Source organism: Gopherus flavomarginatus, chromosome 2, assembly GCF_025201925.1.
Source record: "Gopherus flavomarginatus isolate rGopFla2 chromosome 2, rGopFla2.mat.asm, whole genome shotgun sequence".
Classification (NCBI taxonomy): Eukaryota; Metazoa; Chordata; order Testudines; family Testudinidae; genus Gopherus; species Gopherus flavomarginatus.
In genome coordinates this window covers 120,423,802-120,450,683 of record NC_066618.1, presented here as the reverse complement: position 1 = coordinate 120,450,683, position 26,882 = coordinate 120,423,802, and the positions used below count along the sequence as shown (strand labels likewise).

At 41.5% G+C, this 26,882-nt stretch overlaps 2 protein-coding genes across 4 annotated transcripts in view; one reads left to right on the top strand and one right to left on the bottom strand.

Annotated features, from left to right (window-relative positions):
* EXOC3 (exocyst complex component 3) overlaps positions 1-20,072 on the top strand; it is a 43,485-nt gene extending 23,413 nt beyond the window's left edge. For all 3 annotated transcript variants that reach the window (XM_050938184.1, XM_050938183.1, XM_050938185.1), the window contains exons 6-13: positions 1,243-1,368; positions 10,113-10,213; positions 10,711-10,821; positions 12,528-12,678; positions 14,118-14,240; positions 16,026-16,187; positions 18,721-18,848; positions 19,352-20,072. In XM_050938184.1, the coding sequence (XP_050794141.1) occupies positions 1,243-1,368; positions 10,113-10,213; positions 10,711-10,821; positions 12,528-12,678; positions 14,118-14,240; positions 16,026-16,187; positions 18,721-18,848; positions 19,352-19,523 (1,074 nt within the window). In that variant the 3' untranslated portion in view covers positions 19,524-20,072. The remainder of the gene's footprint in view (positions 1-1,242; positions 1,369-10,112; positions 10,214-10,710; positions 10,822-12,527; positions 12,679-14,117; positions 14,241-16,025; positions 16,188-18,720; positions 18,849-19,351) is intronic.
* The window catches only part of LOC127043896 (dynein axonemal heavy chain 5-like), a 644,537-nt gene that overhangs the window by 352,449 nt on the left and 265,206 nt on the right, over positions 1-26,882 (bottom strand). The window lies entirely within an intron of this gene.

Below are 26,882 nucleotides of genomic sequence, written 5' to 3'. Positions count from 1 at the left end.
CGCCACTTCCAGCAGCCCCCATTGGCTTGGAGCAGTGAACCGTGGCCAATGGGAGCCGTGATTGGCTGAACCTGCAGACACTGCAGGTAAACAAACTGACCCAGTCCGCCAGGGTGCTTACCCTGGCAAGCTGCATGCCAAAGGTTGCCGATCCCTGCCGTAGAGTTTTAAATCATCAAATTTTGGTGTAGACTTGTTTGTAAGCTGACCCCCACTTTTTGATGCGTCACGTTTTTACAAAAAATATTTGGCTCATGAACGAGCATATATGGTATATCAAAACTTGGCATACAGTCTTCTCAACTATGGGCTCACTCTTCAAACACCCTGATCTTCTTGCATGTCTGTCAGCTTGACTCTTGTATGCAGTGTAGTTGTAGCCATGTTGCTCCCAGGATATTAGAGAGATAAGGTAGGTGAGTTAATCTTTTATTGGGCCAGGAAACTGAGCCAGTAAAAGATGTACCTCATCCACCTTGTCTCTCAGGATGACTCTTGAGCAGACATGATAGAAAAAGCCTTTTAATGAACAGATGGTTTCCATGATACCTCAGAACTATCCAAGGTCTACCTATTTTGCTTATCCACCTTCCACCATGGAGCGTGGCACAAAGCTAGGAAATCTTTTGCTGTCTTTCAGAATGGGCATGTTAACAGCCAAAATATCTGCCTTGGGTCCAAGTGGTTGCCACTTGAAAAATATTTGGGTGTAGAACAAGTTAAAAAAATGGTTTGGGGGAATTTTGAAAGTTTTTCATGGGATTGCAAATGGACCAATTTTCCATTTTTGATGACAGCTTGAGTCTTTATTGAAATTGTGTTTGAAATAATAATTGAAGGCTTTTCTTTACAAAAACATACACCTTCAGGAAATGAAAATGTCCTGTAATTGTTTTGAACATGATTTTGACAAATTTCAATTAAAAAAAGTTTCATTTTTTGTGAAAAACTTCAAAAAAGGTGACTGATCTTTACAAAAGCTTCATTTTGGGGGAAAAAAAGGCCATTGTTGTCAAAATAAATTTGTGTGTGTGAAATTTTGATCATCCCTATTTAGATGATAGTGATGGTTATAACAGTAGCCATGAGAGTGAGTGAAAATTGATTTTCCTTCTTGGTTAAAATACCTTTAATTATGAAAAGGGATATTTGTCTGAAGGTCATGGTGGGTTTTTTCCTATTTTGATTCCAGGTAATTTTATCTTTGCTTCTTCCTGTTTCTTTTTAATCTATTTACTGCAGTCCAACATCATTGGTTGGCTACGAAAAGCATTGGAGACAGATAAAAAAGACTGGATAAAAGAAACTGAGCCAGAAGCAGATCAAGATGGGTACTATCAGACTACTCTTGCAGCTATTGTTTTTCAGGTATGAGTTAATTTTAAAAAAAAAATTCTGAAAAAAAATAGAAAAATGGGGCAGGAAGAAAAGCAAGAAAACCAGGAAGCTCTTGAAATGCAGATTCTTTGTATCAATACAGATTGAATTGGTTTCATTTTCTCATTATGAGATGCTTACCTAGAAGAGTGGCAGCCTCTTGAGCTGAAAGAGTGAACGTTAAGGATATTTGTAACACTTTCATGGTTCTCTCATAAGATATCTAAGAATATCCAGAAACATCAGTGAATCATTCATGATTTTCTTCTTTTTTCTGTCATACTGATAGTATTTTGCATGCTACCTACCTCCTTTTCTGTACAGCATCATTACAGGAAGGGAAGGAATGTTTAAAAACCGACTGAAGCTTCATTTCTTACCTATAGACAGTACTGAGTAGGGACAGCCATCTTTCTTACTTTTGCCTTGAATTTTTGTTAAATTGGAATCTATGAAACACCTAAGGAATGTTATGTATGGGTAAGAATGAAATGGAATGTTGAAGAGATTGTACCTGGGCTCACCCAGAAACATTCTTGCATTCTACAAATTTAAAGATGACCTAAAAAGGGGTAAATGGGTTTGTGGCTTTCCTGTACTTGCGTGTGTGTGTGTGTTGTTCCTTTTTTTAAAGGTCAGGACATGTCTCCATTTTCTTCCCTTTGCCCCTCTCCAAAAAAAAAAAAAAAAAAAGTTGCTATGTTGTGTTTTCTTTTTCTGTTTGTGTGGGTTGTTTTTGTTTTGTTTTGTTTTTTACATTAGAAAGTCAGATTTTGTCAATTGTGGAAGAGTACAACTGACTGGCAAAGTAGTAGGTTCATGACATCAGTGATACGAAGGATGTGAAACCTGAATGAAAAGGGAAATTATTCTTATTCAGACAGTTTAAAACTGTTCATATGGGCGTTTTTTGTTGGTATATTTATGCTGACACTTGTTTAACTAAGAGCCTGTTTATATTAGAGAAATTTGCACTGAAGTAACTACTCATATATCTACTTCTGTTTAAACTCCTAACATGGATTCTCTACACTGATGCAAAAGTACCCATGTAACTTAACTTCAGGAAGCTACTGGTGTAATCATACTGGTACAGTGCATCAGTATTAGAGGTTTACACCAGGATAGCTATACTAATGCAAATTTCCTAATGTAGATCGGCCTTAAAACACTTGGGAGAAAAGCTCTCTCTGTGAAGGATCCAAAAACCTCACCATTTAAATGCTACTTCAGTTAAGAGCTCCCACCCATCTACATGTGAATCATGAAAGAAGTCCTTCAGCAAAAATAGGGAAGATAGATCTTGACGTTCCTGATACTTCTAAGATTAAAAAAGTAGAACAACCTCCCCTTTTTGTGTGTAGGGGAGCCTTTCAAACATTCTTTATAAATCATAAAAAGTAAAGTCACAAAACCATTTTGTTAATTTTGCAGTTTACATTTAAAAGTAGTAGGCAAATATCTTAAGGGGAGTTTCTTTTCCCAGTCTCTCGCATGTTCCCCGCCTTGTCTCCATGACCTCATCTACACTAAGGTTTTCATCAAATTAATCCACACTTGTACTAGCACCGGTTCTGGTTATGGTTTCTGAACAAGTCTAGATGACAAATAGTTAAAATGCTGGTGACTGATCTACATTAGCACAACAACCATTGACCACATCAGTGGAGTAGCTCCACTACTAATGCAACAATGATAGACTTTCAGAAACTTGCCAGCATAAAGGTAGCTTGTATATCCTCTCACGTTCTCATTTATTTCCCTTCTTTGTTTCATCTGTATGTCTTCTCCCATTCCCTTCCCATTCATCCCCACAATTTTAGAGCACCTTCATCTTGTGCCCAATTGTGAGCATTCTTCTGATGCCAAGTTATCTCTTGCATATGTAGGAATAGGTAGAAATGCTGAAGGAGCTGACTTAGACATTGGTCCACCATGAAGAGCAAATCAGCACTGATTTGGAGATGAGGGGAATCCAGAGTGATGCTTCCTTACATGAAAAATATATGACTGTGTCATAAACAGATAGCTAAGGGTTAATGTCTCTTTCACCTGAAGCACCTGACCAGAGGACCAATCAGAAAACCGGATTTTTTCAACTTTGGGTGGAGGGAATTGAGTGTCTAAGGTCTTTGTTTCTGGCTGCCTGCTTGCTCTGAGCTTTGGAGAAGTAGTTCTACTTTCTAGTCTTCTGTTTCTAAGTGTAAGGACAAAGAGATCAGCTAGTAAGTTATATGGTTTCTTTTCTTTGGTATTTGCATGAATATAAGTGCTGGAGTGCTTTAATTTGTATTCTTTTTGAATAAGGCTGTTTATTCAATATTCTTTTAAGCAAATTGCCCTGTATTGTGTCATCTTAATACAGAGAGACCATTTGTATTTTTTCTTTCTTTTTTATATAAAGCTTTCTTTTAAGACCTGTTGGAGTTTTTTTTTACTTCAGGGAAATTGAGTCTGTACTCACCAGGGAATTGGTGGGAGGAAGAAATCCAGGGGAGATCTGTGTGTTGGATTGCTAGCCTGATGTTGCATTCCCTCTGGGGGAATAGGAAAGTACTTTTTGTTTCCAGGATTGGGAACAGAGAGGGGGAGTCTCTCTGTGTAGTTTCACAGAGCTTGTGTCTGTGTATCTCTCCAGGAGCACCTGGAGGGGGGAAGGGAAAAAGGATTATTTCCCTTTGTTGTGAGACTCAAGGGATTTGGGTCTTGGGGTCCCCAGGGAAGGTTTTTCAGAGGGACCAGAGTGCCCCAAAACACTCTAATTTTTTGGGTGGTGGCAGCAGGTACCAGGTCCAAGCAGGTAACTAAGCTTGGAGGTTTTCATGCTAACCCCCATATTTTGGACGCTAAGGTCCAGAACTGGGACTGAGGTTATTACATGGTGTGCAGCTGGTGGGACTAGAATCCAGAAGCCAGTAGGAATATTATATTTTTCTTTTCTCTGCTAAGGGCTTTTTAGCAGAGAGAAACAGTTGGTTTTAAAAGGGAACCAGAGAGAATTTTTTTTTTCTGCTCTCTCTCGCAGTTTGTGGCTTGCATGTTAAGGGTCTTTTGTCATGCAATAGCCCTCCCATTAGGAGTCAAGTACCAGCACTTATAGGCATGCAAATAAAGTGGTTTTTCTGGTTTCCCTTCATTGAACATTAGCTAGAGAGAGAAAAGGAAAATTAGCTAAAGGCACTGTTGCTAGGCAGACTTCAGGAGGCAACAGAGAACCTGCAGTTCAGAAGATAAACACCGGAGGGCACCCCAACACAAGAAAACAGGAACCATGACTTCTAAGGCAAAAATTGACGCCGAAGAGCAAATCAAAGAAGCTGAACACAGGCGACAACTGGAAATAAAACAAAAAGAGATGGAAATGAAAGAAAGAGAAGAACAGATCAAAGAGGCAGCCTTCCAAAGAGAACAGGCAGCCCAAGAGGCAGCACACAAAAGAAAACTAGAAGAAGAAGAGAGAGCCTACCGAAGGAAACAAGCAGAAGAAGAGTTGGCCCACCACCGAGAAATGGAAAAACAACAAAAAGAAATGGAAAAACAACAAAAAGAAATGGAAAAAACAACAAAAAGAGAATGAAGAGAAGGAAAAACAGAGAAAACATGAACTGGAGTTGGTAAAAGCTGGGCTGCATGTGCCAGCCAACCCTAACAACCCGGCGCCAAATATTGCTCCACAGCACAGGAAATTTCCCACCTACAAGGCAGGTGATGACACCGAGGCCTTCTTGGAAAATTTTGAAAGAGCCTGTCTTGGGTACAGCATTCCCGAAGACCAGTACATGGTAGAATTGAGGTCACAGCTCAGTGGACCTTTGGCAGAGGTGGCAGCTGAAATGCCTAAGCACCAAATGAATGACTATAAACTTTTTCTAACCAAGGCCAGATACAGGATGGGGATAACCCCAGATCATGCCCGTCGGCGTTTCAGAAACCAAAAGTGGAAACCAGAGGAGTCATTTCCCAAACACGCCTACTACATTGCAAAAAACTATGAGGCCTGGCTAACAGGAAACAACATTCAAACCTTGGAAGAACTGAACCTCCTCATACAAATGGAGCAGTTCTTGGATGGTGTTCCTGAAGACATCACACGGTACATACAAGATGGAAACCCCAAGAATATCGCTGAGGCGGGGGAGATTGGAGCCAAATGGATGGAACTGGCAGAAAGCAAGAAAGCTACTGTCAAGGGGAACGATTACCCCAAGGGGCACACAGACCATAAACCCTACAACCGAGGACAGCCAAAGACCCCACATACCACCCAAGTAAAGCCACAGATACCCTACCCTTCAACCTCACCAGTCTCCAGTAACTCACCTCGGCCCAGTGACCCATCAGATGGAAGATGCTTTAAGTGTAATAAACTGGGACATATCAAGGCCAAGTGTCCCAAGAACACCATGCGAGTGCAATTCATTACACCACCATCACACCAAAGATCCCCAGGCCCGGATGCCTCTCAAATACCCTTGGAGCGAAGGGAAAATTTGAGAGTGGGCGGAAAAAAGGTTACTGCGTGGAGAGACACGGGGGCACAAGTGTCAGCTATCCACCAATCCTTCGTTGACCCCAAATTCATCAACCCAAAGGCCAAAGTTACAATTTACCCCTTCATGTCACAAGCTGTAGACTTGCCTACAGCTCAACTGCCTGTCCAGTACAAAGGCTGGTCAGGAATGTGGACTTTTGCAGTCTATGACAATTATCCTATCCCCATGCTACTGGGGGAAGACTTGGCCAACCAGGTGAGGCGGGCCAAGAGAGTGGGAATGGTTACACGTAGCCAAACCAGGCAAGCTTCCAGACCCATTCCTGTTCCTAAGCCGTCCACAGAGGCCCCGTCTGTGTTACCAGAGACCCAGACAGAGGTAGTGGACCCGGATTCCATGCCTACCACTGAAACAGCCACAGCATCTCCAGTCCCAGGCCCGGAACTGGAACAGCAACCAGCACCAGCAAGTGCAACTACATCTTCAAACTCAACGCCAGAGGGCGCCAGCGAGCCAAAACTGGCAGAAGCAACAGACAGCCATACCCAAAAGGCTCAGCCAGAGCCTGAAATACCCTCAGGTGCACCAGCGGAGAGCGGTTCACCAGCAACGGAAACAACCCCATCACCTACATCGCTTCCAGAGGGACCAAGCCCAAGTCCACAGTCTGAGGAAGAACTGGTGACCCCAGACTCAAGGGAACAGTTCCAGACTCAGCAGGAAGCGGATGACAGCCTTCAGAAAGCTTGGGCGGCGGCACGGAGCACCCCACCGCCTCTCAGCTCTTCTAATCGATCCCGGTTTGTTATAAACCAAGGACTTTTATACAAGGAAATTCTTTCTGGTGGACACCGGGAAGAATGGCAGCCGCAAAAACAGTTGGTGGTTCCAACTAAGTACCGGGGGAAGCTCTTAAGCTTAGCCCATGATCATCCCAGTGGCCATGCTGGGGTGAACCGAACCAAGGACCGGTTGGGGAAGTCCTTCCACTGGGAGGGGATGGGCAAGGACGTTGCCAAGTATGTCCGGTCTTGTGAGGTATGCCAAAGAGTGGGTAAGCCTCAAGACCAGGTCAAGGCCCCTCTCCAGCCACTCCCCATAATTGAGGTCCCATTTCAGCAAGTAGCTGTGGATATTCTGGGCCCTTTCCCAAAAAAGACGCCCAGAGGAAAGCAGTACGTACTGACTTTAGTGGACTTTGCTACCCGATGGCCAGAAGCAGTAGCTCTAGGCAACACCAGGGCTAACACTGTGTGCCTGGCCCTAACAGACATCTTTGCCAGGGTAGGTTGGCCCTCTGACATCCTTACAGATTCAGGGTCTAATTTCCTGGCAGGAACCATGGAAAAACTGTGGGAAACTCATGGGGTGAATCACTTGGTTGCCACCCCGTACCACCATCAAACCAATGGCCTGGTTAAAAGGTTCAATGGAACTTTGGGGGCCATGATACGAAAATTCATCAACGAATTCTCCAATAATTGGGACCTAGTGTTGCAGCAGTTGCTGTTTGCCTACAGGGCTGTACCACATCCCAGTAAAGACGGTGGCGTGGAAGAGGTCAACCTCTCAACCACCCTGGAACGTCTGCAGCGGCAGCAAATCAAGGAGCTGTGCGCTAGCTTCGCCCCATTGTTCTCAGCCACCCCAGGACGGACTGAACGGGCATACCACTCCATTGATACAGGTAATGCTCACCCAATCAGAACCCCACCCTACCGAGTGTCTCCTCATGCCCAAGCTGCTATAAAACGGGAGATCCAGAACATGCTACAAATGGGTATAATCCGCCCATCTACCAGTGCATGGGCATCTCCAGTGGTTCTGGTACCCAAACCAGATGGGGAAATACGCTTTTGCGTGGACTACCGTAAGCTAAATGCTGTAACTCGTCCGGACAACTATCCAATGCCACGTACCGATAAGCTATTGGAGAAGTTGGGACGTGCCCAGTTCATCTCTACAATAGACTTAACCAAGGGGTACTGGCAAGTACCGCTAGATGAACCTGCCAAGGAGAGGTCAGCATTCGTCACCCATGCGGGGGTGTATGAATTCAATGTCCTTCCTTTCGGCCTTCGAAATGCACCCGCCACCTTCCAGAGGCTGGTAGATGGTCTACTAGCTGGACTGGGAGAATATGCAGTTGCCTTCCTCGATGATGTGGCCATTTTTTCAGACTCCTGGCCCGAACACCTACTACACCTGGAAAAGGTCTTTGAGCGCATCAGGCAGGCAGGACTAACTGTTAAGGCCAAAAAGTGTCAAATAGGCCAAAACAGAGTGACTTACCTGGGGCACCAGGTGGGTCGAGGAACCATAAACCCCCTACAGGCCAAGGTGGATGCTATCCAAAAGTGGCCTGTCCCAAGGTCAAAGAAACAGGTCCAATCCTTCTTAGGCTTGGCCGGATACTACAGGCGATTTGTACCACACTACAGCCAAATCGCTGCCCCACTGACCGACCTGACCAAAAAGACCCAGCCAAATGCAGTTAAGTGGACTGATGAGTGTCAAAAGGCCTTTACCCAACTTAAGGCAACGCTCATGTCTGACCCTGTGCTCAGGGCCCCGGATTTTAACAAGCCATTCCTAGTAACCACAGATGCATCTGAGCGTGGTATAGGAGCAGTGCTCATGCAGGAAGCAACAGATCACAACTTCCATCCTGTCGTGTTTCTCAGCAAAAAACTGTCTGAGAGGGAAAGTCACTGGTCAGTCAGTGAAAAGGAATGCTATGCCATTGTGTACGCCCTGGAAAAGCTACGCCCATATGTTTGGGGACGGCGGTTCCAACTACAAACTGACCATGCTGCACTAAAGTGGCTTCATACTGCCAAGGGGAACAACAAGAAACTTCTTCGTTGGAGTTTAGCTCTCCAAGATTTTAATTTTGAAATTCAACACATCACAGGAGCTTCTAATAAAGTTGCTGATGCACTCTCCCGTGAGAGTTTCCCAGAATTCAGTAGTTAAAAAGTGTTCTTAAAATGTAGAAGTCTGTTAGTTATATACTTAGGAGTATATGTAAAGGTGTATGTGTTGTATTAATCTGTTTATTTTCAAGTTCTAGAAGGAAATCGCCGCCAGTGAGCTTCCCCACTGTCTGCAATTTGGGGGGCGTGTCATAAACAGATAGCTAAGGGTTAATGTCTCTTTCACCTGAAGCACCTGACCAGAGGACCAATCAGAAAACCGGATTTTTTCAACTTTGGGTGGAGGGAATTGAGTGTCTAAGGTCTTTGTTTCTGGCTGCCTGCTTGCTCTGAGCTTTGGAGAAGTAGTTCTACTTTCTAGTCTTCTGTTTCTAAGTGTAAGGACAAAGAGATCAGCTAGTAAGTTATATGGTTTCTTTTCTTTGGTATTTGCATGAATATAAGTGCTGGAGTGCTTTAATTTGTATTCTTTTTGAATAAGGCTGTTTATTCAATATTCTTTTAAGCAAATTGCCCTGTATTGTGTCATCTTAATACAGAGAGACCATTTGTATTTTTTCTTTCTTTTTTATATAAAGCTTTCTTTTAAGACCTGTTGGAGTTTTTTTTTACTTCAGGGAAATTGAGTCTGTACTCACCAGGGAATTGGTGGGAGGAAGAAATCCAGGGGAGATCTGTGTGTTGGATTGCTAGCCTGATGTTGCATTCCCTCTGGGGGAATAGGAAAGTACTTTTTGTTTCCAGGATTGGGAACAGAGAGGGGGAGTCTCTCTGTGTAGTTTCACAGAGCTTGTGTCTGTGTATCTCTCCAGGAGCACCTGGAGGGGGGAAGGGAAAAAGGATTATTTCCCTTTGTTGTGAGACTCAAGGGATTTGGGTCTTGGGGTCCCCAGGGAAGGTTTTTCAGAGGGACCAGAGTGCCCCAAAACACTCTAATTTTTTGGGTGGTGGCAGCAGGTACCAGGTCCAAGCAGGTAACTAAGCTTGGAGGTTTTCATGCTAACCCCCATATTTTGGACGCTAAGGTCCAGAACTGGGACTGAGGTTATTACAGACTGCCTCTCGGTACCGTTTTTTAAAAATCGGACATATGTGGATGCCTGGCAAGAAGTTACCTATTAAATTCATGGCAGTTGCTATTCTGTTGATTAGTAGGAGAGAGTGTATGGATTTAATTAAAAAAAAATGTGGGGGATCTCACACCAGTTTAACTCTCCAAATAGCATTTTGTAGGGAATCCTGCCATGTTTGTGTCGCTATTCCAGCTATTGGTCTATCTTTATAACTAAGCTATTTCTCATTTTAGATGTTTGAGCAGAATCTTCAGGTGGCTGCTCAGATAAGTGAAGATTTGAAAATGAAGGTACTGCTTCTCTGTCTTCAACAAATGAATTCATTCCTGACAAGGTAAAAAAAAAAAAAAAAAAAAGAGGGGGGTACTCTGGAGTCTTAGTCCTCCCTCTCTCTCTGTCCCGTACTCCTACCTTTGCTTTCTTGTACACGCTTCCCTATTGCCTGGTCCCTGTCCTCTTCCAGATATGCCACTTGATCCTTTTTCCACTGGACGTGGTACCTTGCTGCCTTTTTTCCTTCTCCACCCCCCCTGGAAATTTTGTTCTGTTGGTGACTGGCAGCTCCAGTCTCACTAGTGGTCAAGTTCTTGAGATCAGCTCCTGACTCTATATCTTCTGCAGTAAAGCGATGGTTCCAAATAGAGCAGCTAGGCCAGCACATCCTTCTTGTACTCAGCTGATTTTTAAAGTCTTGCAATGGAAATCCTAGAGACCTGTGACCAATCAGCTTTCCACAAAACACCTGTGAATGTTCTTCAGGCTATCAGTGGGCATTTGGCTTAGAATTGTGTAGCTTTTCATCTGTTTAATAGCTCTCCGGGTTTTCTACAGGTACAAAGAAGAAGCCCAATTATATAAAGAGGAGCATCTAAAAAATCGTCAGCATCCTCAGTGCTATGTTCAATATATGATTGCCATAATCAACAACTGTCAGACCTTTAAGTAAGTTTGCACATTTACACAGTATTGTAAAAAAATAAATATTTATTAATCTCAATTTATAATGCATATAAGAAACCTAAACTGAGGGCCCCTTTTGGAGAATGCCCTTCCAGCTGTTCCTTCTTTTTTTATACCAAGGGGGCTTCAGCTCAAGGGTCTCAACTGACTGCAGAGGGAAAAAGGCAGGTCCCAATCCATTTAAGGTGACACTGAAATTGGCCACTGAGCAAAAGCAACTCAGGCTAATCAAGCTGTCCACCACTTAAAATAAAACCACCAATTAAGACTTTGCAGAGCTTTGGAAAGAAAAATACCGTTTTTTGCCTCTCTCAGAGCAATGGCATGAGAATTTAAAGAAATCTTTATCAATTTGCTTTAGCCCATGGCTTCTGCCATGGGCATTCTAGCCGTTTTGCCTTACGCTTGATATGTCATAACTCATCTGTAAACCACTGTGACCTGTGTAGGCAAAGCTTGAAAAATGAGTGTGTAGAGAACACTGTAATGATTGAGGATTCCTTTTTTTATTATAAAATCTTACCAAATGCTTAATAGGTTGATCTGAAAGAGGACCAATATAATCTCTCATGTTCTTATGGTGGTACTGTGGATTCATTACATTTTGAAGACAATCAAATCATATCCCTTGTTCTGACAGGACAGGTGTGCCCCAGTCTCAAAATGTAGAAGATAATGGTCATGAGGAGGGCCTAATTTCCAACTTTCTAACCTCCAATTTTGGCCCAAATATTATATCAAAAGTGTGATCAACTATGTGAATGGAGCCCGTAACCATCTGTAATGCACCTATGGTGGTCAGTGCCATGAAAACCTGAGATGATTCTAAGAATTCTTCATGGATTTTTTCGGTCACTGAGCATTCAGCCTCGCTTCTTCCAAGATTGCTATAGTGAAGAATTTTATTAGATCACACAGGGATTTTTAAGTACAAGAGGGAAGTTACAACGTAACTCTAGCCTGGGACTTGCATCAACAATTAAAGATGAATACCCTTTATTCAGTTCAGTTTGGGGGTAGGAGACCTTCAACTTTTCAGAGTGGATGCAAAAAGAATTATGTTCCCTCCCTATCAATCCCCCTTTTGTTCCTGCTGTACTAAATACCAGCCTAGTACCAACTGTTCCCAAATGAGTCCAGCTATAATGAGATTTCAGTAATATATATAGAAGAGCCCTTCTCCTTGATTAAATCATGAAGAGTTCACATTTTAACCACCAATCTTGCATTTAACAGCGTACATCTAAGACTGGAATGAATTCTGACATCCCAGCTTCTTGAGACCTGACTGTAGGCTAAAATAATGCAAAAGAGATTGAATATCTAAACATTGGTGCCAATACCATGTTTTTTTCTTGCCTGGTATCTCACTTGCCCATTACTTCAGAGATCGAGGGACTCTAACCCTCACATCCATTCCTTTGGCCCTCCAGACCTCTATAGCTGTAGAAAAGTAGTCACACATGCATAGTGGCACCCTAAGGTAGTCATTAAAGGGATGTAGACGGGTGCTGGAATAAAGACCTACAGGGCAGGCTACAAAGGCCATTCATCCTCCCAAATAAACACCACCCACTGTGTCATTCATGCATAAACACGCCTCACAAACACAATTTAATAACAGTAACAATGTGTACTAGTACATACATATCAGACTGGATGCTGAAAAATGTTTTTGTTTATTGCAGAGAATCTATAATCAGTTTGAAAAGGAAATATTTGAAAAATGAAATGGAAGAGGGAATGTCAAGCAGCCATGCAAACATGGATGTAATTTTAGACACCATTGCCAAAGAAGGATGCTCTAGCTTGCTAGATGAAGTCTTCATGGATTTAGAGGTTGGAACTTTTTTTCCTCCAAAAAGAGCCTTTTTTATTATGAAATTCAGGAATAAGGACGTTAATTAAGAAGCTATCTTGGCTGCTAGTTAGGTGGGTTTTGTATTGCATAATAGCAATATGTCAACAAACTTGCAAATGCAGGGTAATACAATATGTAGTATGTTGTGTAAAAATAAACGTGTACACTTCACACAAATAATTTGAGCAGGCAGTGTGTGTCTAGCATATACTACGTATATTGTGCTGATGTAGCATTTGAGTATCCAAAGTTGTAGGGAAAACAAAGGCTAATGTATTGCATTATTGGGGAAATAACTTAAGATCACATTCGAGAGTGTATTGAGCACATGTTGAAGGGGGAAGAGTAGGCAAAACCGTAACAGTGGCATTTCCCAACTTTTTGGTTCTGAAACATGAAACTTTAACATTAATTTCTTATATGGCATTTCCCTTAGAATGTTGGGGGGGGGGGGGTTAAAGAAAAAAGTGGGGGAGAATAAAAAGGAGTCAACTCCTCTAGGGCTTAGTAGCTGTGTTGCTTTGCAACAAACTAGCAATAGCACTTTTGAATTCCATATTCTGTATGTGTTTGACCGCAAGCCATATCCATGGAAGATTCATAGAAAACTTTTTTCTTATGAACTTTAGGAGCTGCTCAGCTCCAGTTATTTTATTTATCATGAGGTATACAGGAATTAGGAACACAATCTTCCCACTGTAGCGATTGTCCTTAGAATTCCCCAGACCTGCCCCTTGCCTCGACAACTTAACTTCCTGTGCAAACACTCACATTGTTCATATAAGATGTAAAACACAATATTTTATAAAGAATTATTCTTAATTCCTCATTTCCCTCTCTAAGACTTAAGAGGCAAATAAAGTAAGTGAGTAGAGGTAGTGGGGAGAGAATCAGACATTTAGGCCACCAGTTTTGGTGTGGACTTGTGGAGTTCTGGCAATAGCCAATGAGAGGAGGAATTTGTAGTAGCCAATCATAGCTCATTCGGGAGAGGATAGATAATATTTCAGTATAAGAACAATTACAACTGTTACATAAGTACCTTTTATCTTGGGCTAATAAACATTTTGTTCTTTTCACCTCTGAGTTTACTTAGGACAGGATATAATTGTTACCTTATCCATAGTAAACACCCTTAAACTGTCAATGAATTAAGACAAAGCAAACACTAGAGTCAATAGTTGGCTGCTTACTTTAGTTTTTTTATGCTAATATTGCAATACTATCCTTTTTTTCTACCAGTCTGATCTATTTGCATATGTAGTTACTTATTTCATATGAAAGACTTACAAATGGTCTACATTTGTGGAATCAGCTTTACCTGTTGTTGTTCTGAACTTCATTTTAAGATCTGTTGGAAATGAGGGGATAGGCACCCTTCAGAAATTTTTCTGATTAGTTTTTGTTGTTTTTTCAGCCACATCTCAATGAGCTGATGACAAAGAAGTGGCTGACTGGATCTAATGCTGTGGACACAATCTGTGTCACTGTAGAAGATTATTTCAATGATTTTGCAAGAATTAAAAAACCCTATAAAAAGGTATTTTGCCTAACATATTTCTCAGGTAATATGCTCTGAGTATCGAGTCGGATTAATTCGTTGAACATTTTATTAATTTATGTAATCCAGAAAAAATAATATTGCTTATTAGTAAAAACAAACCTATCACAAAAAATCCTAATTTTCTCATGTCTCCTTTGTTCACTCAGATTCCTATTAACTCTTCCTAAGGAAGATTAGGGCTAAAGGATTGAGCCCATAAAGTTCACAAGAGTTTAGTATAGCACTATTTCCTCACAACTGTTTATATCTATATATAGATTTTAGTCTTGACACTAACGCTGTACTTCTGCAATATATTCTTGGAACTGCATGTTCTGTAAATTCCAGAATCAATAAAAAGCAATCAGCCTACCTGAGGCCATAAACCTCATGCTAAAAGTAGAATTGTTAGAGGCATAATGTCCCAACTCATCTCCTTTATTTTCTGTCTGCCAATGGATCTTTGAACTGCCACTGCACAGTAGATCAAACCTACTTTTATCTTTTACTTTTTAATATATTGTGCTTGAGCATTTCCCTTTAATCAGTTTAATTTTAATTCAGTTTTGTGTAGTTAAAATAATGTTTACAAAGTTTTCCTCCCTGCTTTCTAAATTATCAACATAAAATGGCTGATGCTGACATGGAGATCAGGGTTTAGAAAAGTTCGCTGAACATAAAATCTGATCCATTCTCTAATCATTTGGAATGATTGGAATAAGGACCCTCTCCCAAAATTAAATGTAGCCTATGCCTCCCTTACTTTTCAGGCTCAAGAGACCAGAAGAGACTGGTCAGAGTCCTTCTGATAAAGGACTTTTAGCCCTATTGAAGTCAATTTTGGCATCTTCACCTTCCATACTTACGGGTTTGGAGGTCTAATACTTAATCATAGTAGCACTTCTTAAATTAAAAAAAAATTTCAGAAGAAAAAGACAAATCATTCCTGGAATTAGTCCTTACCCATGGATCAGCTTGCCTTATAAGGATACTTATGTGACCTCGAAGCAAAAATGTTTTGCACAGAGAAGAGCTCTGTCTGCTTCAGAACTTGGCATTGGCTTTTCAACCCACAGTCTGTACCACCATCTTATTTTAAGGGATTTGGGCCAACAGATCTTTTGGCAACCAGCAGACCCTTACTTTCATCTGCTCCCTTAGCACCACCATCTGCCTTTTCATCACTGAAGATGCAGTGTAGTCTACCTCCTTGTCACCAAGAGCCTGGAGGACACTGAGTTTATCCATGTGTGGGAACCTTTGATAAATGTTTAGGAGGGAACAAGTAGGGTCTGTATCAAGCTCCACTTAAGTCTTTCACAGACATGATTTATCTGCACCATTTCTTGGGAGTTTCTGAGCTCGTATACAGTCCAGATCCATCACCAAAAACAATCTTATCTCTGCTTCCTCAGCCTTACCAGTATCTGTCCCTTCCTTCAGCATAGGGGACCTGATTCTTATCTCTGCTACTCCGGTGTAAATTTAGAGTAACTCTGTGCAACTCAGTAGCATTACTTTGGATTTACATATGGGTGTCTGAAACCAGATTTTGACCCAAAGATTCTGCAGCTGTTCATAAGGTTCCCTACCAGCAAAAGCAGCTTTTTTGTAACTTACAAGAACCTTTCACTGCTGCTGCAGGCACTTGTCAGGGAAAGCTACCTTTGGGCCAGTTATGAGTGCAGAAGAGCATTTTTAAAGCCTGATTATAACTCTTTCCAGAAGTGATAGGTAATTTTTTTAATTAATGGGTACAACTCCAATATTTCTCTTCCTCAGAAAATGACTGTTGAGGCCCATCGTAGAGTGGTTGTGGAGTACATCAAGGCTATTATGTTAAAACGTATATCTTTCAAGAATGCAGAAGAGAGAAAAGAAGGTGCAGAAAGAATGATCAAAGAAGCAGACCAGTTCAGGTTTCTGTTTAAAAAATTATCAGCTGTAAGTGTTTACACCCTCCAATAGTGCCATTAACCTGACTGTTTTTAAAAGATCAGATATGTAAATTTGACTGTTCCTAAAGATGTGTAGACATTTAATTCTGGGGTAAAACATTGTATGCAAGGTATTCAAACTTGTTAATTGGTCTGAAGAGACTTTTTTCTGTGTTCCCTTTTCTGGGGTGGTATTGCATCCTTTCTGGAATTCTGAGTATGAATTTAGGCTGTAATGTTGGACTCCTGAATTCAGTTGTGCAGAAGTTTAATATACAAGATGGCTGCAGTATTATGTGGTGTTGGGACCCATTTCTATTGGTGAAAAATACAAGCTTCCAAGCTTACACAGAGCTCTTCCTCAGGTCTGGGAAAGTTACTCAGAGTGTCACAGCTAAATACCAGGTGGGACAGATGAGTTAACATATAATGCAAGAGACTATTCAAGGTAAAGTAGGCAGTTAATACCTGTACAGTCATAGGACAAAAAGGATTAGTGGGTTACTTGTAATGAGCCATAAATCCAGTGTCTCCATTAAGTCCCTAATTTTTGGTATTCAGAATTTGTGAATTTCAGGTCCCAAACTCATCTTTGAAGGTTTTTGTGCAGGTTTCCTTTGAGGACAAGACTGAGAGGTCAGATATGGAGTGATTGTTTTGTGAAAAGTGTTCACCAGTGAGTGATAGGGTGTTTCTGTTATTAATCACTTTTCTGTGCGAGTACATTTGAGAGCCTCTTGATTATCTTGTTTCACTCACGTAGTTTAATTTAATAGATTTATGGCTCATTACAACAACGTGTAGCCCACTAACCCTACTTTGTCCTGTGATAGGCAATTAACACCTTAAATGGTCTCTTGCAACATGTTAATGCTTTATCTGTTCCACATTGTATTTAGCTGTGACACTCTGAGCCCAGGTCTACACGACAGACCTATATCAATATAACAACATCCCTCGGCAGTGTGAAAAATCCACATCCTGCGTGATGTAGTTACACCAACCTAACCACCTGAGGAAGACAGCGCTATGTTGATGGGAGAGTTTCTCAGGGAGATGGATTAACTACACTGACAGGAGAAGCTCTCCCATTGGCATAGTAGCATCTTCACTAAAGTGCTGTGCCGGCGCATCTGAACCGGTGCAGCAGCGCTGCTGTAGCACTGTAAGTAAAGAGAAACCCTGAATATCTTTCCCAGACCTGAAGAAGGGCTCTGTAAGCTCAAAAGCTTGTCTCACCAACAGAAGTTGGTCCAATAAAAGATATTCTCTGACCCACCTTGTCTCTCTAATATCCTGGGACCGACACAGCTTCAACAACACTGCAAACAGAAGCTTGATAGACAATTCCAGACACTTTGCATGTCAGTGCTGCAGGATGTATTCAGCTATGGAATAATCTTTGAATGGAACTGGTAAAAGACTTAAGACATTTTAAAACAATACTGGACCAAATATTAGGAAGTGTAGTATAGGAATCAATCCTGCATCAACATAGAGGTGAACTAGAAGACCTCTAATAGGCTCTAACTTCTGTAATACACATGGGAGTGACTCTGAACAATTATTTTGAGAAGTATCCTGCTGACAACTGAGCTTTGGAAGATGAGAATCCAAGATGCCTAAATAGCAAACAGAGTAAAAAGTAGCTCCTTAAAAAAAATGGGGTTCTTGTGAGAGATGAGCCTAGAGGAAGGGGATATTATATCCAACAGAACTGCCTTACATTAGAACCTCAGAGTTATGAACACCTCAGGATTAGAGGTTGTTCATAACTGAAATGTTCACAACTCTGAACAAAACGTTATGGTTGGTTTTTCAAGTGTTTACAACTGAACATTGACTTAATATAGCTTTGAAACTTTACTATGTAAAAGAAAAATGCTGCTTTCCTTTTATTTTATTTTTTAGTAGTTTGCGTTTAACACAGTACTGTATTATATTTGCACTTTTTTTGTGGGGGGGGGGGGGCAGGTCTCTGCTACTGCCTGATTGCATAATTCCAGTTCCAAATGAGAGGTGTGGTTGACTGGTCAATTTGTAACTCTGGTGTTCATAAGTCTGAGGTTCTACTGTACTTGAAACTGTAGGCTATTCTCTTCAGAGCCATGAATCACTAATATGTGGTGGTGATCTGACCTAAAGCAGACCAAAAAGTTGTTAATTCCTGAATATAAGGGGAAACGAAAAGAAAACATTGGTCTGTGAAAGAGTATCCAGCTGAAACTAAATAACTGTTTAGACACTCAGATAATCACGTGCTGGACATGTTACAGATTAGATTAGGCAAATAATATTGATCAAGAAAAACTAAAGTAGCTTGGTCCAGATATATTGGGTAAATTGGAGACCGAAAATGAGGAAAATATCATCTGTGGTAATTTAATTGGCCTTTTTTTCCTTCCAGTTTTACTAACAATTTGTCTAAAATTTCAGCTGAAGTTTTGAAAATAAACAATGCAGGTAGTGTCTGTAACAAAATACTGAGAGTAAAGGTTAAAGAATTTTGTTGCTTATGTTTTTTGTTATTTGATTTATAGGGATCTGGAGAGGACACCGAAGGGCTTTGTGACATCATTGTAGCCATTGCAGAAGTTATCAAGCTGACTGATCCTTCATTGCTTTATCTGGAAGTCTCAACTTTAGTTAGTAAATACCCAGATATCAGGTAATACCATTCATACTGTGTCTTAGCTTCGAGTTTTAACAGTACTGATTCTTTTAAGGTTAGTTCTAGGCCAGAGTAGTCCTGTGTGGTCTATGTATATCCTTTCATTGTTTTTTCTACTGTATGGTTTAATCACCTTCTTGTGAGACCCATAGAATAAAATGCTAATATTTTAACACATGTACGCTAAAGTGGTATGGGTGGATATGTACTCTGGCATATCAAAGGAAATATTTTGGGAATATAGAACAAATGTATATTACACAGCATTCGTCTCATAGTTTGAAAGTGGGAGGAGAGAATGCTTTACAAAGAGACTGAGAAGTTGATCTGTGAGCACAATTTTTGAATGTCTGGAAGCCTGGCTAAGCTGCAAAGGTACTGTGGCACTGAGGCAAAACATGGTGGCCAGAAAATTTGTGATCTAACACATTTTGTCAAATGCTTAATTACTTGTACAAAGGTTTGTACTGACATTGCTGGTTTGTACCTTTGTCTGGCAGGGATGACCACATTTCAGCTTTGCTGACAGTAAGAGGAGATGCCAGCAGGGACATGAAACAGACCATCATTGAAACTCTGGACCAGGGTTCAAGCCAACCAAATCCTAACTATGTGCCAATTTTTAAAGAAATTACAGTTCCTACGCTAAGTGTGCAAAAACTTCTTAAGTAACTGACAAGCTTGAGTTCATGTGTCATTTTTGGTATGGGATCAACATATTTGAAATGTTCAAAGGCAAATTTGGCAATGCCACTTTAAAGGACACTTAATATGATGCTGTTACTTATTGGGTGTGAGTTTTTAAAAACTTTCGGTGCAAACAGTTGAAATGAAGATCCTGGAAACAACCAGCTGTAGAAATCACTAGCATGGCTGCTTGAAGAATGAAACTTTCTGATGGCCAGAGTGCTGTGTACTGACCACTCACACGTTACAGCCATAGGCACCATCAGCAAATACATTTTCTCACAATTACTTAACCTCCTACTTTATGTATGTATTTACTCTGATGTAAAATTGTTTCAGAAAACAATTATGAAATTCACAAATGTTTGTTTAATGAAATGACTGAAATTTCTAGTATATAATTTGGTTCTAGGGTGAATAATTGAAAGAATTTGATACTTAAGGTACAGTACTAATTTTTCATCCATTTGATTTTAACTTTGTGTGTATTAAGCACTGCCAAATGCCACTTAAATAAAAATGTTACAGCTTAAACACTGTATTCTTTGGACCTGTATAGATTCACTTTCTAATAACTGGGAAGTTTTAAGTAGAGCAATTTACATCATTGTTTTGTTTTATTATAATCTAGTAGAGAATCACCCTTGGTAGTGTCTGTAGGTCAAATTTATTGCACACATCAGGAACTCATTGTATATTTTCCCCTGCCCCCCCCAATGATCTGTGTACTGTTCTCCAATTCCCTGTATTTCAGGAATTCCTTCCAATTTCCCCCATCCCCTTTCTGGGTCCCCATTTCCGCCGTGGCTGGGGCTCTGTGTACTCCTCCATTTCTCCCTCCACCACAGCCAGGGTCCCGCAATCTTCCCTCCCCCCTTCCGGGATTGTGTGCCCTATTCTTTCTTCCTCTAATACCTCTGTGGCCTATTCTCTCCTTCCCTCCTCCCCCACCATTCTTTGTCTGGGAGAAGAATAATTTAAGGTGTCAATATGTTAAACTTTATAGGGAGCTTGAGCAGAGATGGTGTACTGTTGTGCTGGAAGACAGCAATTGGTGCCATCAACCAGTTGTCTAATCCTTTAATAGTTGCACAGGTGCTATAGTTTTCCACAAAACTTGAAGTGTTCTGACCAGTGATGTCCTGGAATTAATTGGATGCAGTATTCAGAGTGAATCATGTTACATACAGGTATTGCAAGGCAGCGCAAGCTCCACCAATTAACTTAATATAGTATGTAAGATGGTAATATTTACTCCTGGGGCAAATCTGTACTACTGTGCACGTGCATAATTAATGAGCCCCGCAGATTTCTAATTTTTTGTGCAGAAAAAATCTTCGGCTGAAATGTTGCTGCAGCTCACGGCCAGTGAGGGGAGAGAGCTGCCTTCTTTGCAGAGCTTGTCGGGCCAGGTCAGGAGGCAGGTGATATGGGGAGACAGACAGCGAGGGACTGCTGGGGGTTCAGTTGGGTTCATAAGCACTAGTGGGGGAGGAAAGACAGGGGCAGGGAGGGGCTGAATGGGAGTGGAGGCACAGGGTCACAGGGGAGGGTGGGGACAGGAGTGGCTGGATGGGGGCACAAAGACATGGGGACGGGCGTGGCTGGGCGAGGGTACAGACACATGGGGATGGGCAGGTGTGCCTGACTGAATGGGAGAGGCTAGGGGTCAGCCATGGCCTGCATGGGGGAAGCTCCCTAAGAATCCCCACCCCCCCAAAAAACTGTTCCATACTTTTCCCACCCATACCCAATAACCCTCCAAGTTCACACCCAGGCTCCTTCCCAGCAATTTACTTCCCTCTCTCTCAGCTCCTCGGTTACTCCTGACTCCCCCAAGCCTTTGCACTGCTTCTGCGGGATGTGGGAAATACGGTTCTGTATTGTAGTTTAAATGAATTATTACTCAGAGTTCTGTATTAATATGCCTAGTAAGGACTCTATTTGTCAAAAAACATTTCCTGAATCTTTGTCTGTATTGTTACAGACATACCTGTTGACAGGTATTTTTGAAATAAATTACCAAAAATAATTGAAACTGGTGTGATTATATTGTTGTTTTGACAAATAAAATATGCAGAATTTTAAAATATTTTGCACTTGATTTTTAATTTTTTGGCACAGAATTCCACCAGGAGTAAATATTGTCAATTTTCTTGATGTTTTTCTTACTTCCATAAGACTACCATTAAAGGAACACTTCAATGTAATATACAGTAAAATAACCAACACACATCACTGGGAAATTGTCAACTGCACAAATGTTAGTGCACCACTAAGGATACAAATGTAAAAGGTTCTCAGGGTAATAATAGCCTGACTACACTGCAAATACTGAAGTAAATTCTGAAAGAGCTGAGGCCTGGAATCACTTAAAATTTGTACCTACAACATGAATAATTGGTGTGAAGGTGGGTACTTATATCAATTATTTTTCACCCACAAACAATATACAGATTTGTGCCTGCCGTTGACCCGCGGTCTCAGCTTGTGACTGCAGCTAAGTTGGAGTGCAAGTGCAAATTTTGAGGATGCAAACATCTGAAAAAAGGTTAGCCCTTTGAAATGTTGACCCAATGAATATTACATGATTAAACAAGCAAAAGGGAGAGGTAGTGTTGGTGAATTTATTACTTCTGTGAGAACCTTATCTTTTCCAGTTCCCAACTATGACTTCAAGGACCTGATCTTGCAAAAACATTTAATACCAAGCATAGTGCTTACTACTGAGATGTTGTTTCCCACTGAAATCAACTGGCCTTCTCATGGAAGCAATTGCTACATTTGGGAATAAGCATTTCCCGAGCACCTGGCACTTCCCATTTACTTCAGTGGGATTTGCAGATACACCTCTACCCTGATATAACATGGTCCTCAGGAGCCAAAAAATCTTACCGTGTTATAGGTGAAACTGCGTTATATTGAACTTGCTTTGGCCTCAAGCATTTCCATTATTAATAGTCCAGCAAACATGCCTAGCCCCCCCCCATCTACTTCCCTTTCCACCCCTGACTGACCCCCTCAGAACCCAGCCTCGACCCATCCAACCCCCCCTGCTCCTTGTCCCCTGACTATCCCCTCCCAGAGACCCCCCACCCCCATCTAAGCCCCCCTGCTCCTTGTCCCCTGACCACCTCCTCCAGAGACACCTCCCCCATCCCTAATCACCCCCAGGACTGCCACGCCCTATCCAATGCCCCCGTTCCCTGACTGACCCACCCCTAGAACCTCCGAACCATCCAACCCCTGCACACACACTCCCTGTCCCCTGACCACCCCCTGAGACCCTCTGCCCCTTATTCAATGCTCCAGCCCAGCACCCTTAACATGCCACTCGGAGCAGCGTGTCGCAGTCAGACACGCTGACCTGCCGGAGCACGCAGCCCCACCCCTCCAGAACACTGCTTTATCGCATAATATCCGAATTCATGTTATATTGGCATAGAGGTGTATGTCCATTTCTAAAAATCAGGCCATTTATATTTAGGCACTTAAATATGGATTATGCATATTAACTTTAGGTACACAGATCTGAAAATCTTGGCCACAGGCTAGTTCTTGATTTTGGGAACAACTTGCCCAAGTATTTCAATCAGACGTTTATAATCTCTCTCATGCAAATTGTCCCAGCAGCAGCACCTACTGCAGTTGTGTTCTGGTGTGCATTTCTCCCTGCATTCTGTGTAATGTCAAAGACAGAGCTTCATGAGGAATTACTTCGCTTGTAGGAAGCTCAAAACGATTATTAGAACATTTAGCTTTATTTTAAAACATCTTCTCTAAAAACATAGCTAGGAAATGGCTGTAGATAGGACAAGTTAAACACCAAATTTGGAAAATATTTTGTTTAGTTGTGTGTGTATGCTCCTCCTCCCTTCCACTCCTCAGTACTGATGGGCAAATGTAATTTTTTTAGTTGAAAAGTGTTCTCCCATCACCATTCTGTAACTAAAAGTGGAAGAATTATCCTCAAACGAAAAATAATTATACCTTGGCTTAAAAACAGATGTGGGTCTAAAAGACAATTATGAGCTTTTGAAAATAGAAAGTTACTGTAGCGTGAAAATGACCTTAACTATAGCGTTTAATACTCCCAACACTAGAAGAGGGGCGAATAATTAATAAACAGGAAGCAATGAAGGACTAGAAATGTAATTTACTATTTGAATGTGAACTCACCCCCAGGAAAGTCCTATTTTTATTTTGTAACATTAACTAGAAAAGTAGGACTGACTTTGCAACAACTTTTGAAACTCTCCTTTTTATAGATCCAAATGGTGAGTAACATTTCCTGCATATTAACTTGCATCAGACAGATCTTCAAATGATGTTCATTCTATCCACACTTGCAATTAGACTGTTTTCATCCATGGTTGCATCTGATTCCAACACCAGTTGTCAGGAGTAGACATTTCCTAGAGTAAACAAGACTACTGAGACAACAGCATTATTTGTAAATGTAAAAAATCTTAAACAGTGACTCATACTTCTTTAAAATATTTTTATTTGATAAATATTTATTATAAGATACTACAAATCATTGAATTTTCCTTTGATGGAATAACTTTTTTACTGGTATATTTAAATTATGTAGTTGTAACTTGTTCAGGGATCCAGCTTGCATCTAAAATACGATGTCACTTTAAAATAACTGGGAAAATTACTTATCACTGAGAGTGAGGTATTACATTAATTTTTACAGAAAAAATATCTGCTCAAGTGGCTTTTAAATAGGGTTTTTGTTTGGCATCAAACAGAACTATGCTGAAAAGGGGATATAGAAAACAGGATAACATAAGAATGGCCATACTGGGTCAGACCAAAGGTCCATCCGGCCCAGTATCCTGTCTTCCGACACTGGCCAATGCCAAGTGCCCCAGAAGGAGTGAACGTAACAGGTAACGATCAAGTGATCTCTCTCCTGCCATCCATCGCCATCCTCTGACAAACAGAGGCTAGGGACACCCTTCCTTACTCATCCTGGCTAATGGCCATTAATGGACTTAACTTCCATGAATTTATTCAGTTCTTTTTTAAACGCTGTTATAGTCCTGGCCTTCACAACCTTCTCAGGCAAGAAGTTTCACAAGTTGACTGTGCGCTGTGTGAAGAAGAACTTCCTTTTATTTGTTTTAAACCCGCTGCCCATTAATTTAATTTGGTGGCCCCTAGTTCTTGTATTATGGGAATAAGTAAATAACTTTTCCTTATCTACTTTCTCCACATCACTCATGATTTAATATACCTTTATCATATCTCCCCGTAGTCTCCTCTTTTCCAAGCTGAAAAGTCCTAGCCTCTTTAATCTCTCCTCATATGGGACCTGTTCCAAACCCCTAATCATTTTAGTTGCCCTTCTCTGAACCTTTTCTAATGCCAGTATATCTTCTTTGAGATGAGGAGACCACATCTGTACGCAGTATTCAAGATGTGGATGTACCATCGATTTATATAAGGGCAATAAGATATTCTCCATCTTATTCTCAATCCTCTTTTTAATGATTCCTAACATCCTGTTTGCTTTTTTAACAAATTCAGAGTGTTTATATAAATAAAGTAACATTTATTTCTTCCACAGTTATCTCTTTTGCTAACAATAGTAATCAATTTGTCTGTTGTGGTCTCTTTCTTATGACTCCAGCTGCCAGGTAACAGAACAAAAAATGAGTCCAATACCCTTAAAATGCTGCTTAATTTCCTTTCTCATCAGTCCATAAGATCTTTGCTTTCTTCTTCAACTGAAGTTTTTCTGCCCTTTTCTGGCATGACAGAAACTAGAGAGAGACCATCTTTTCCCTGAGCCTCAATCAGGGAAAGAAATTGAGCACAGATTTATAATCCCCTTAAATCTGGGCCTCTCAATAAAGGATTTCACTTTTCACCCTCCTTTCCATTCAAGCAGTTCCAAGTACCATTGTTGCAAATCAGTTGGATTGGATGGCTGGACAGCAGCACATGTTCTGGTCCTAGGGAACTGCTGAAGGTGTGGTGCCCCTGAGTCTATGAACTCGGCCCTCATAACTCTGTAAGCATCTAAAAGATGATACTCAAAGCATCTGTGTCAAGCTAGGGTTTTAACTCCCCTTCACCAAGTCGCAGTGCATTCTCCTTCCAAGTATCAACCAACTATGCCAGATAGGGTAGAACCAAATGGTTTCAACTAGGGTTGCCAACCCTACAGAACTGTCCTGGAGTTAGCAGGAATTAAAGATTACTCTTTAATTAAAGATTGTGTCATGTGGTGAAACCTCCAGAAATATAGCCAACCAAAACTGGCAACCCTAGCTTCAACTTCTGCAAAGAACTAGTGGTCCAGACCTTTTCTTCATATTTCTTTCTTCTTGCTACACCAAACATACACCAATAGTTTTCTACACTCAGCAAGGAGTCTGTCCTCCACTTACATTTTCCACTTTTCCCTTCCCCTCTTCCTCAAAGGAATAGCACACCCTGCTGTAGTGCTATGTGCAGATGCTTACAAAATTTTCCTCCCCTAAACTCTCAGGTCCGGTTAGTACCACAGTAGACACACAGCCACTCCATCAGGTCTATTAATGAGGAGGAAGGCCACTTTCAGTTACTGCTGCCTGAAGGAGTTTCTCTGAGACTGGCTTTTACTAGCTTCCCCTAAGATTATCTGCAGCTGAAAGAGGAAAAATCTTTAAAAATGCTGTTACTGTGCTTAATTGCCAATAAAATCAAAAACCCAGGCACTAGCCCATTCCACCAAGCCTCAATTTTCATTGGTTATGCTGCTTCCCAAGTGTAAATACACTGTCTCCAGCCTGGGCAGTGAGTAGAGATCCTTATCCTAGCAGCAGGTGGCTGGGGAGGGAAGTAAACCATCACCCTACTGAGGGAACTGTCTGGCTCAACCTGCTCAGCTGGTTCCTGCCTCAGGGGGCTAGCAATAGTCCTGTGGCTGGCTGTGGTCACACCTGCTGGTCACTTTTATTTTTGCAGTTGTCGCCAATGCTTTCTTTTTCCCAAGAAAAATGGCAAGAGCAACTGGACAAATGCCCAGTTTTGTCAAAAAACAAAACAAAACAAATCAAAACTGGGGAGTGGTGTGGAGTGCAAGCAGAGATGCCAGCCCTGTGCCAGGGGAGGGGGGCAAGCAGAGTTCTAGCAACCAACAAAGGGGGGTTAGGGGGGTAACGAACCTCAAGTCAGCAGCTGGGGCCAGCCCTGCCGGGGGGGGGGAGGGGGAGGAGGACTGCTGGGGTAGGCTCAGGCGAGTGACTGTGGGTGTCCCGCTTTCTCTTTTGGAAAACATGGTCACCCTAGGCAGCCCTTTCCCCAAGCGGACTCCTGAGCTGCTCATGGAAACCCTGCTTGGGGGTG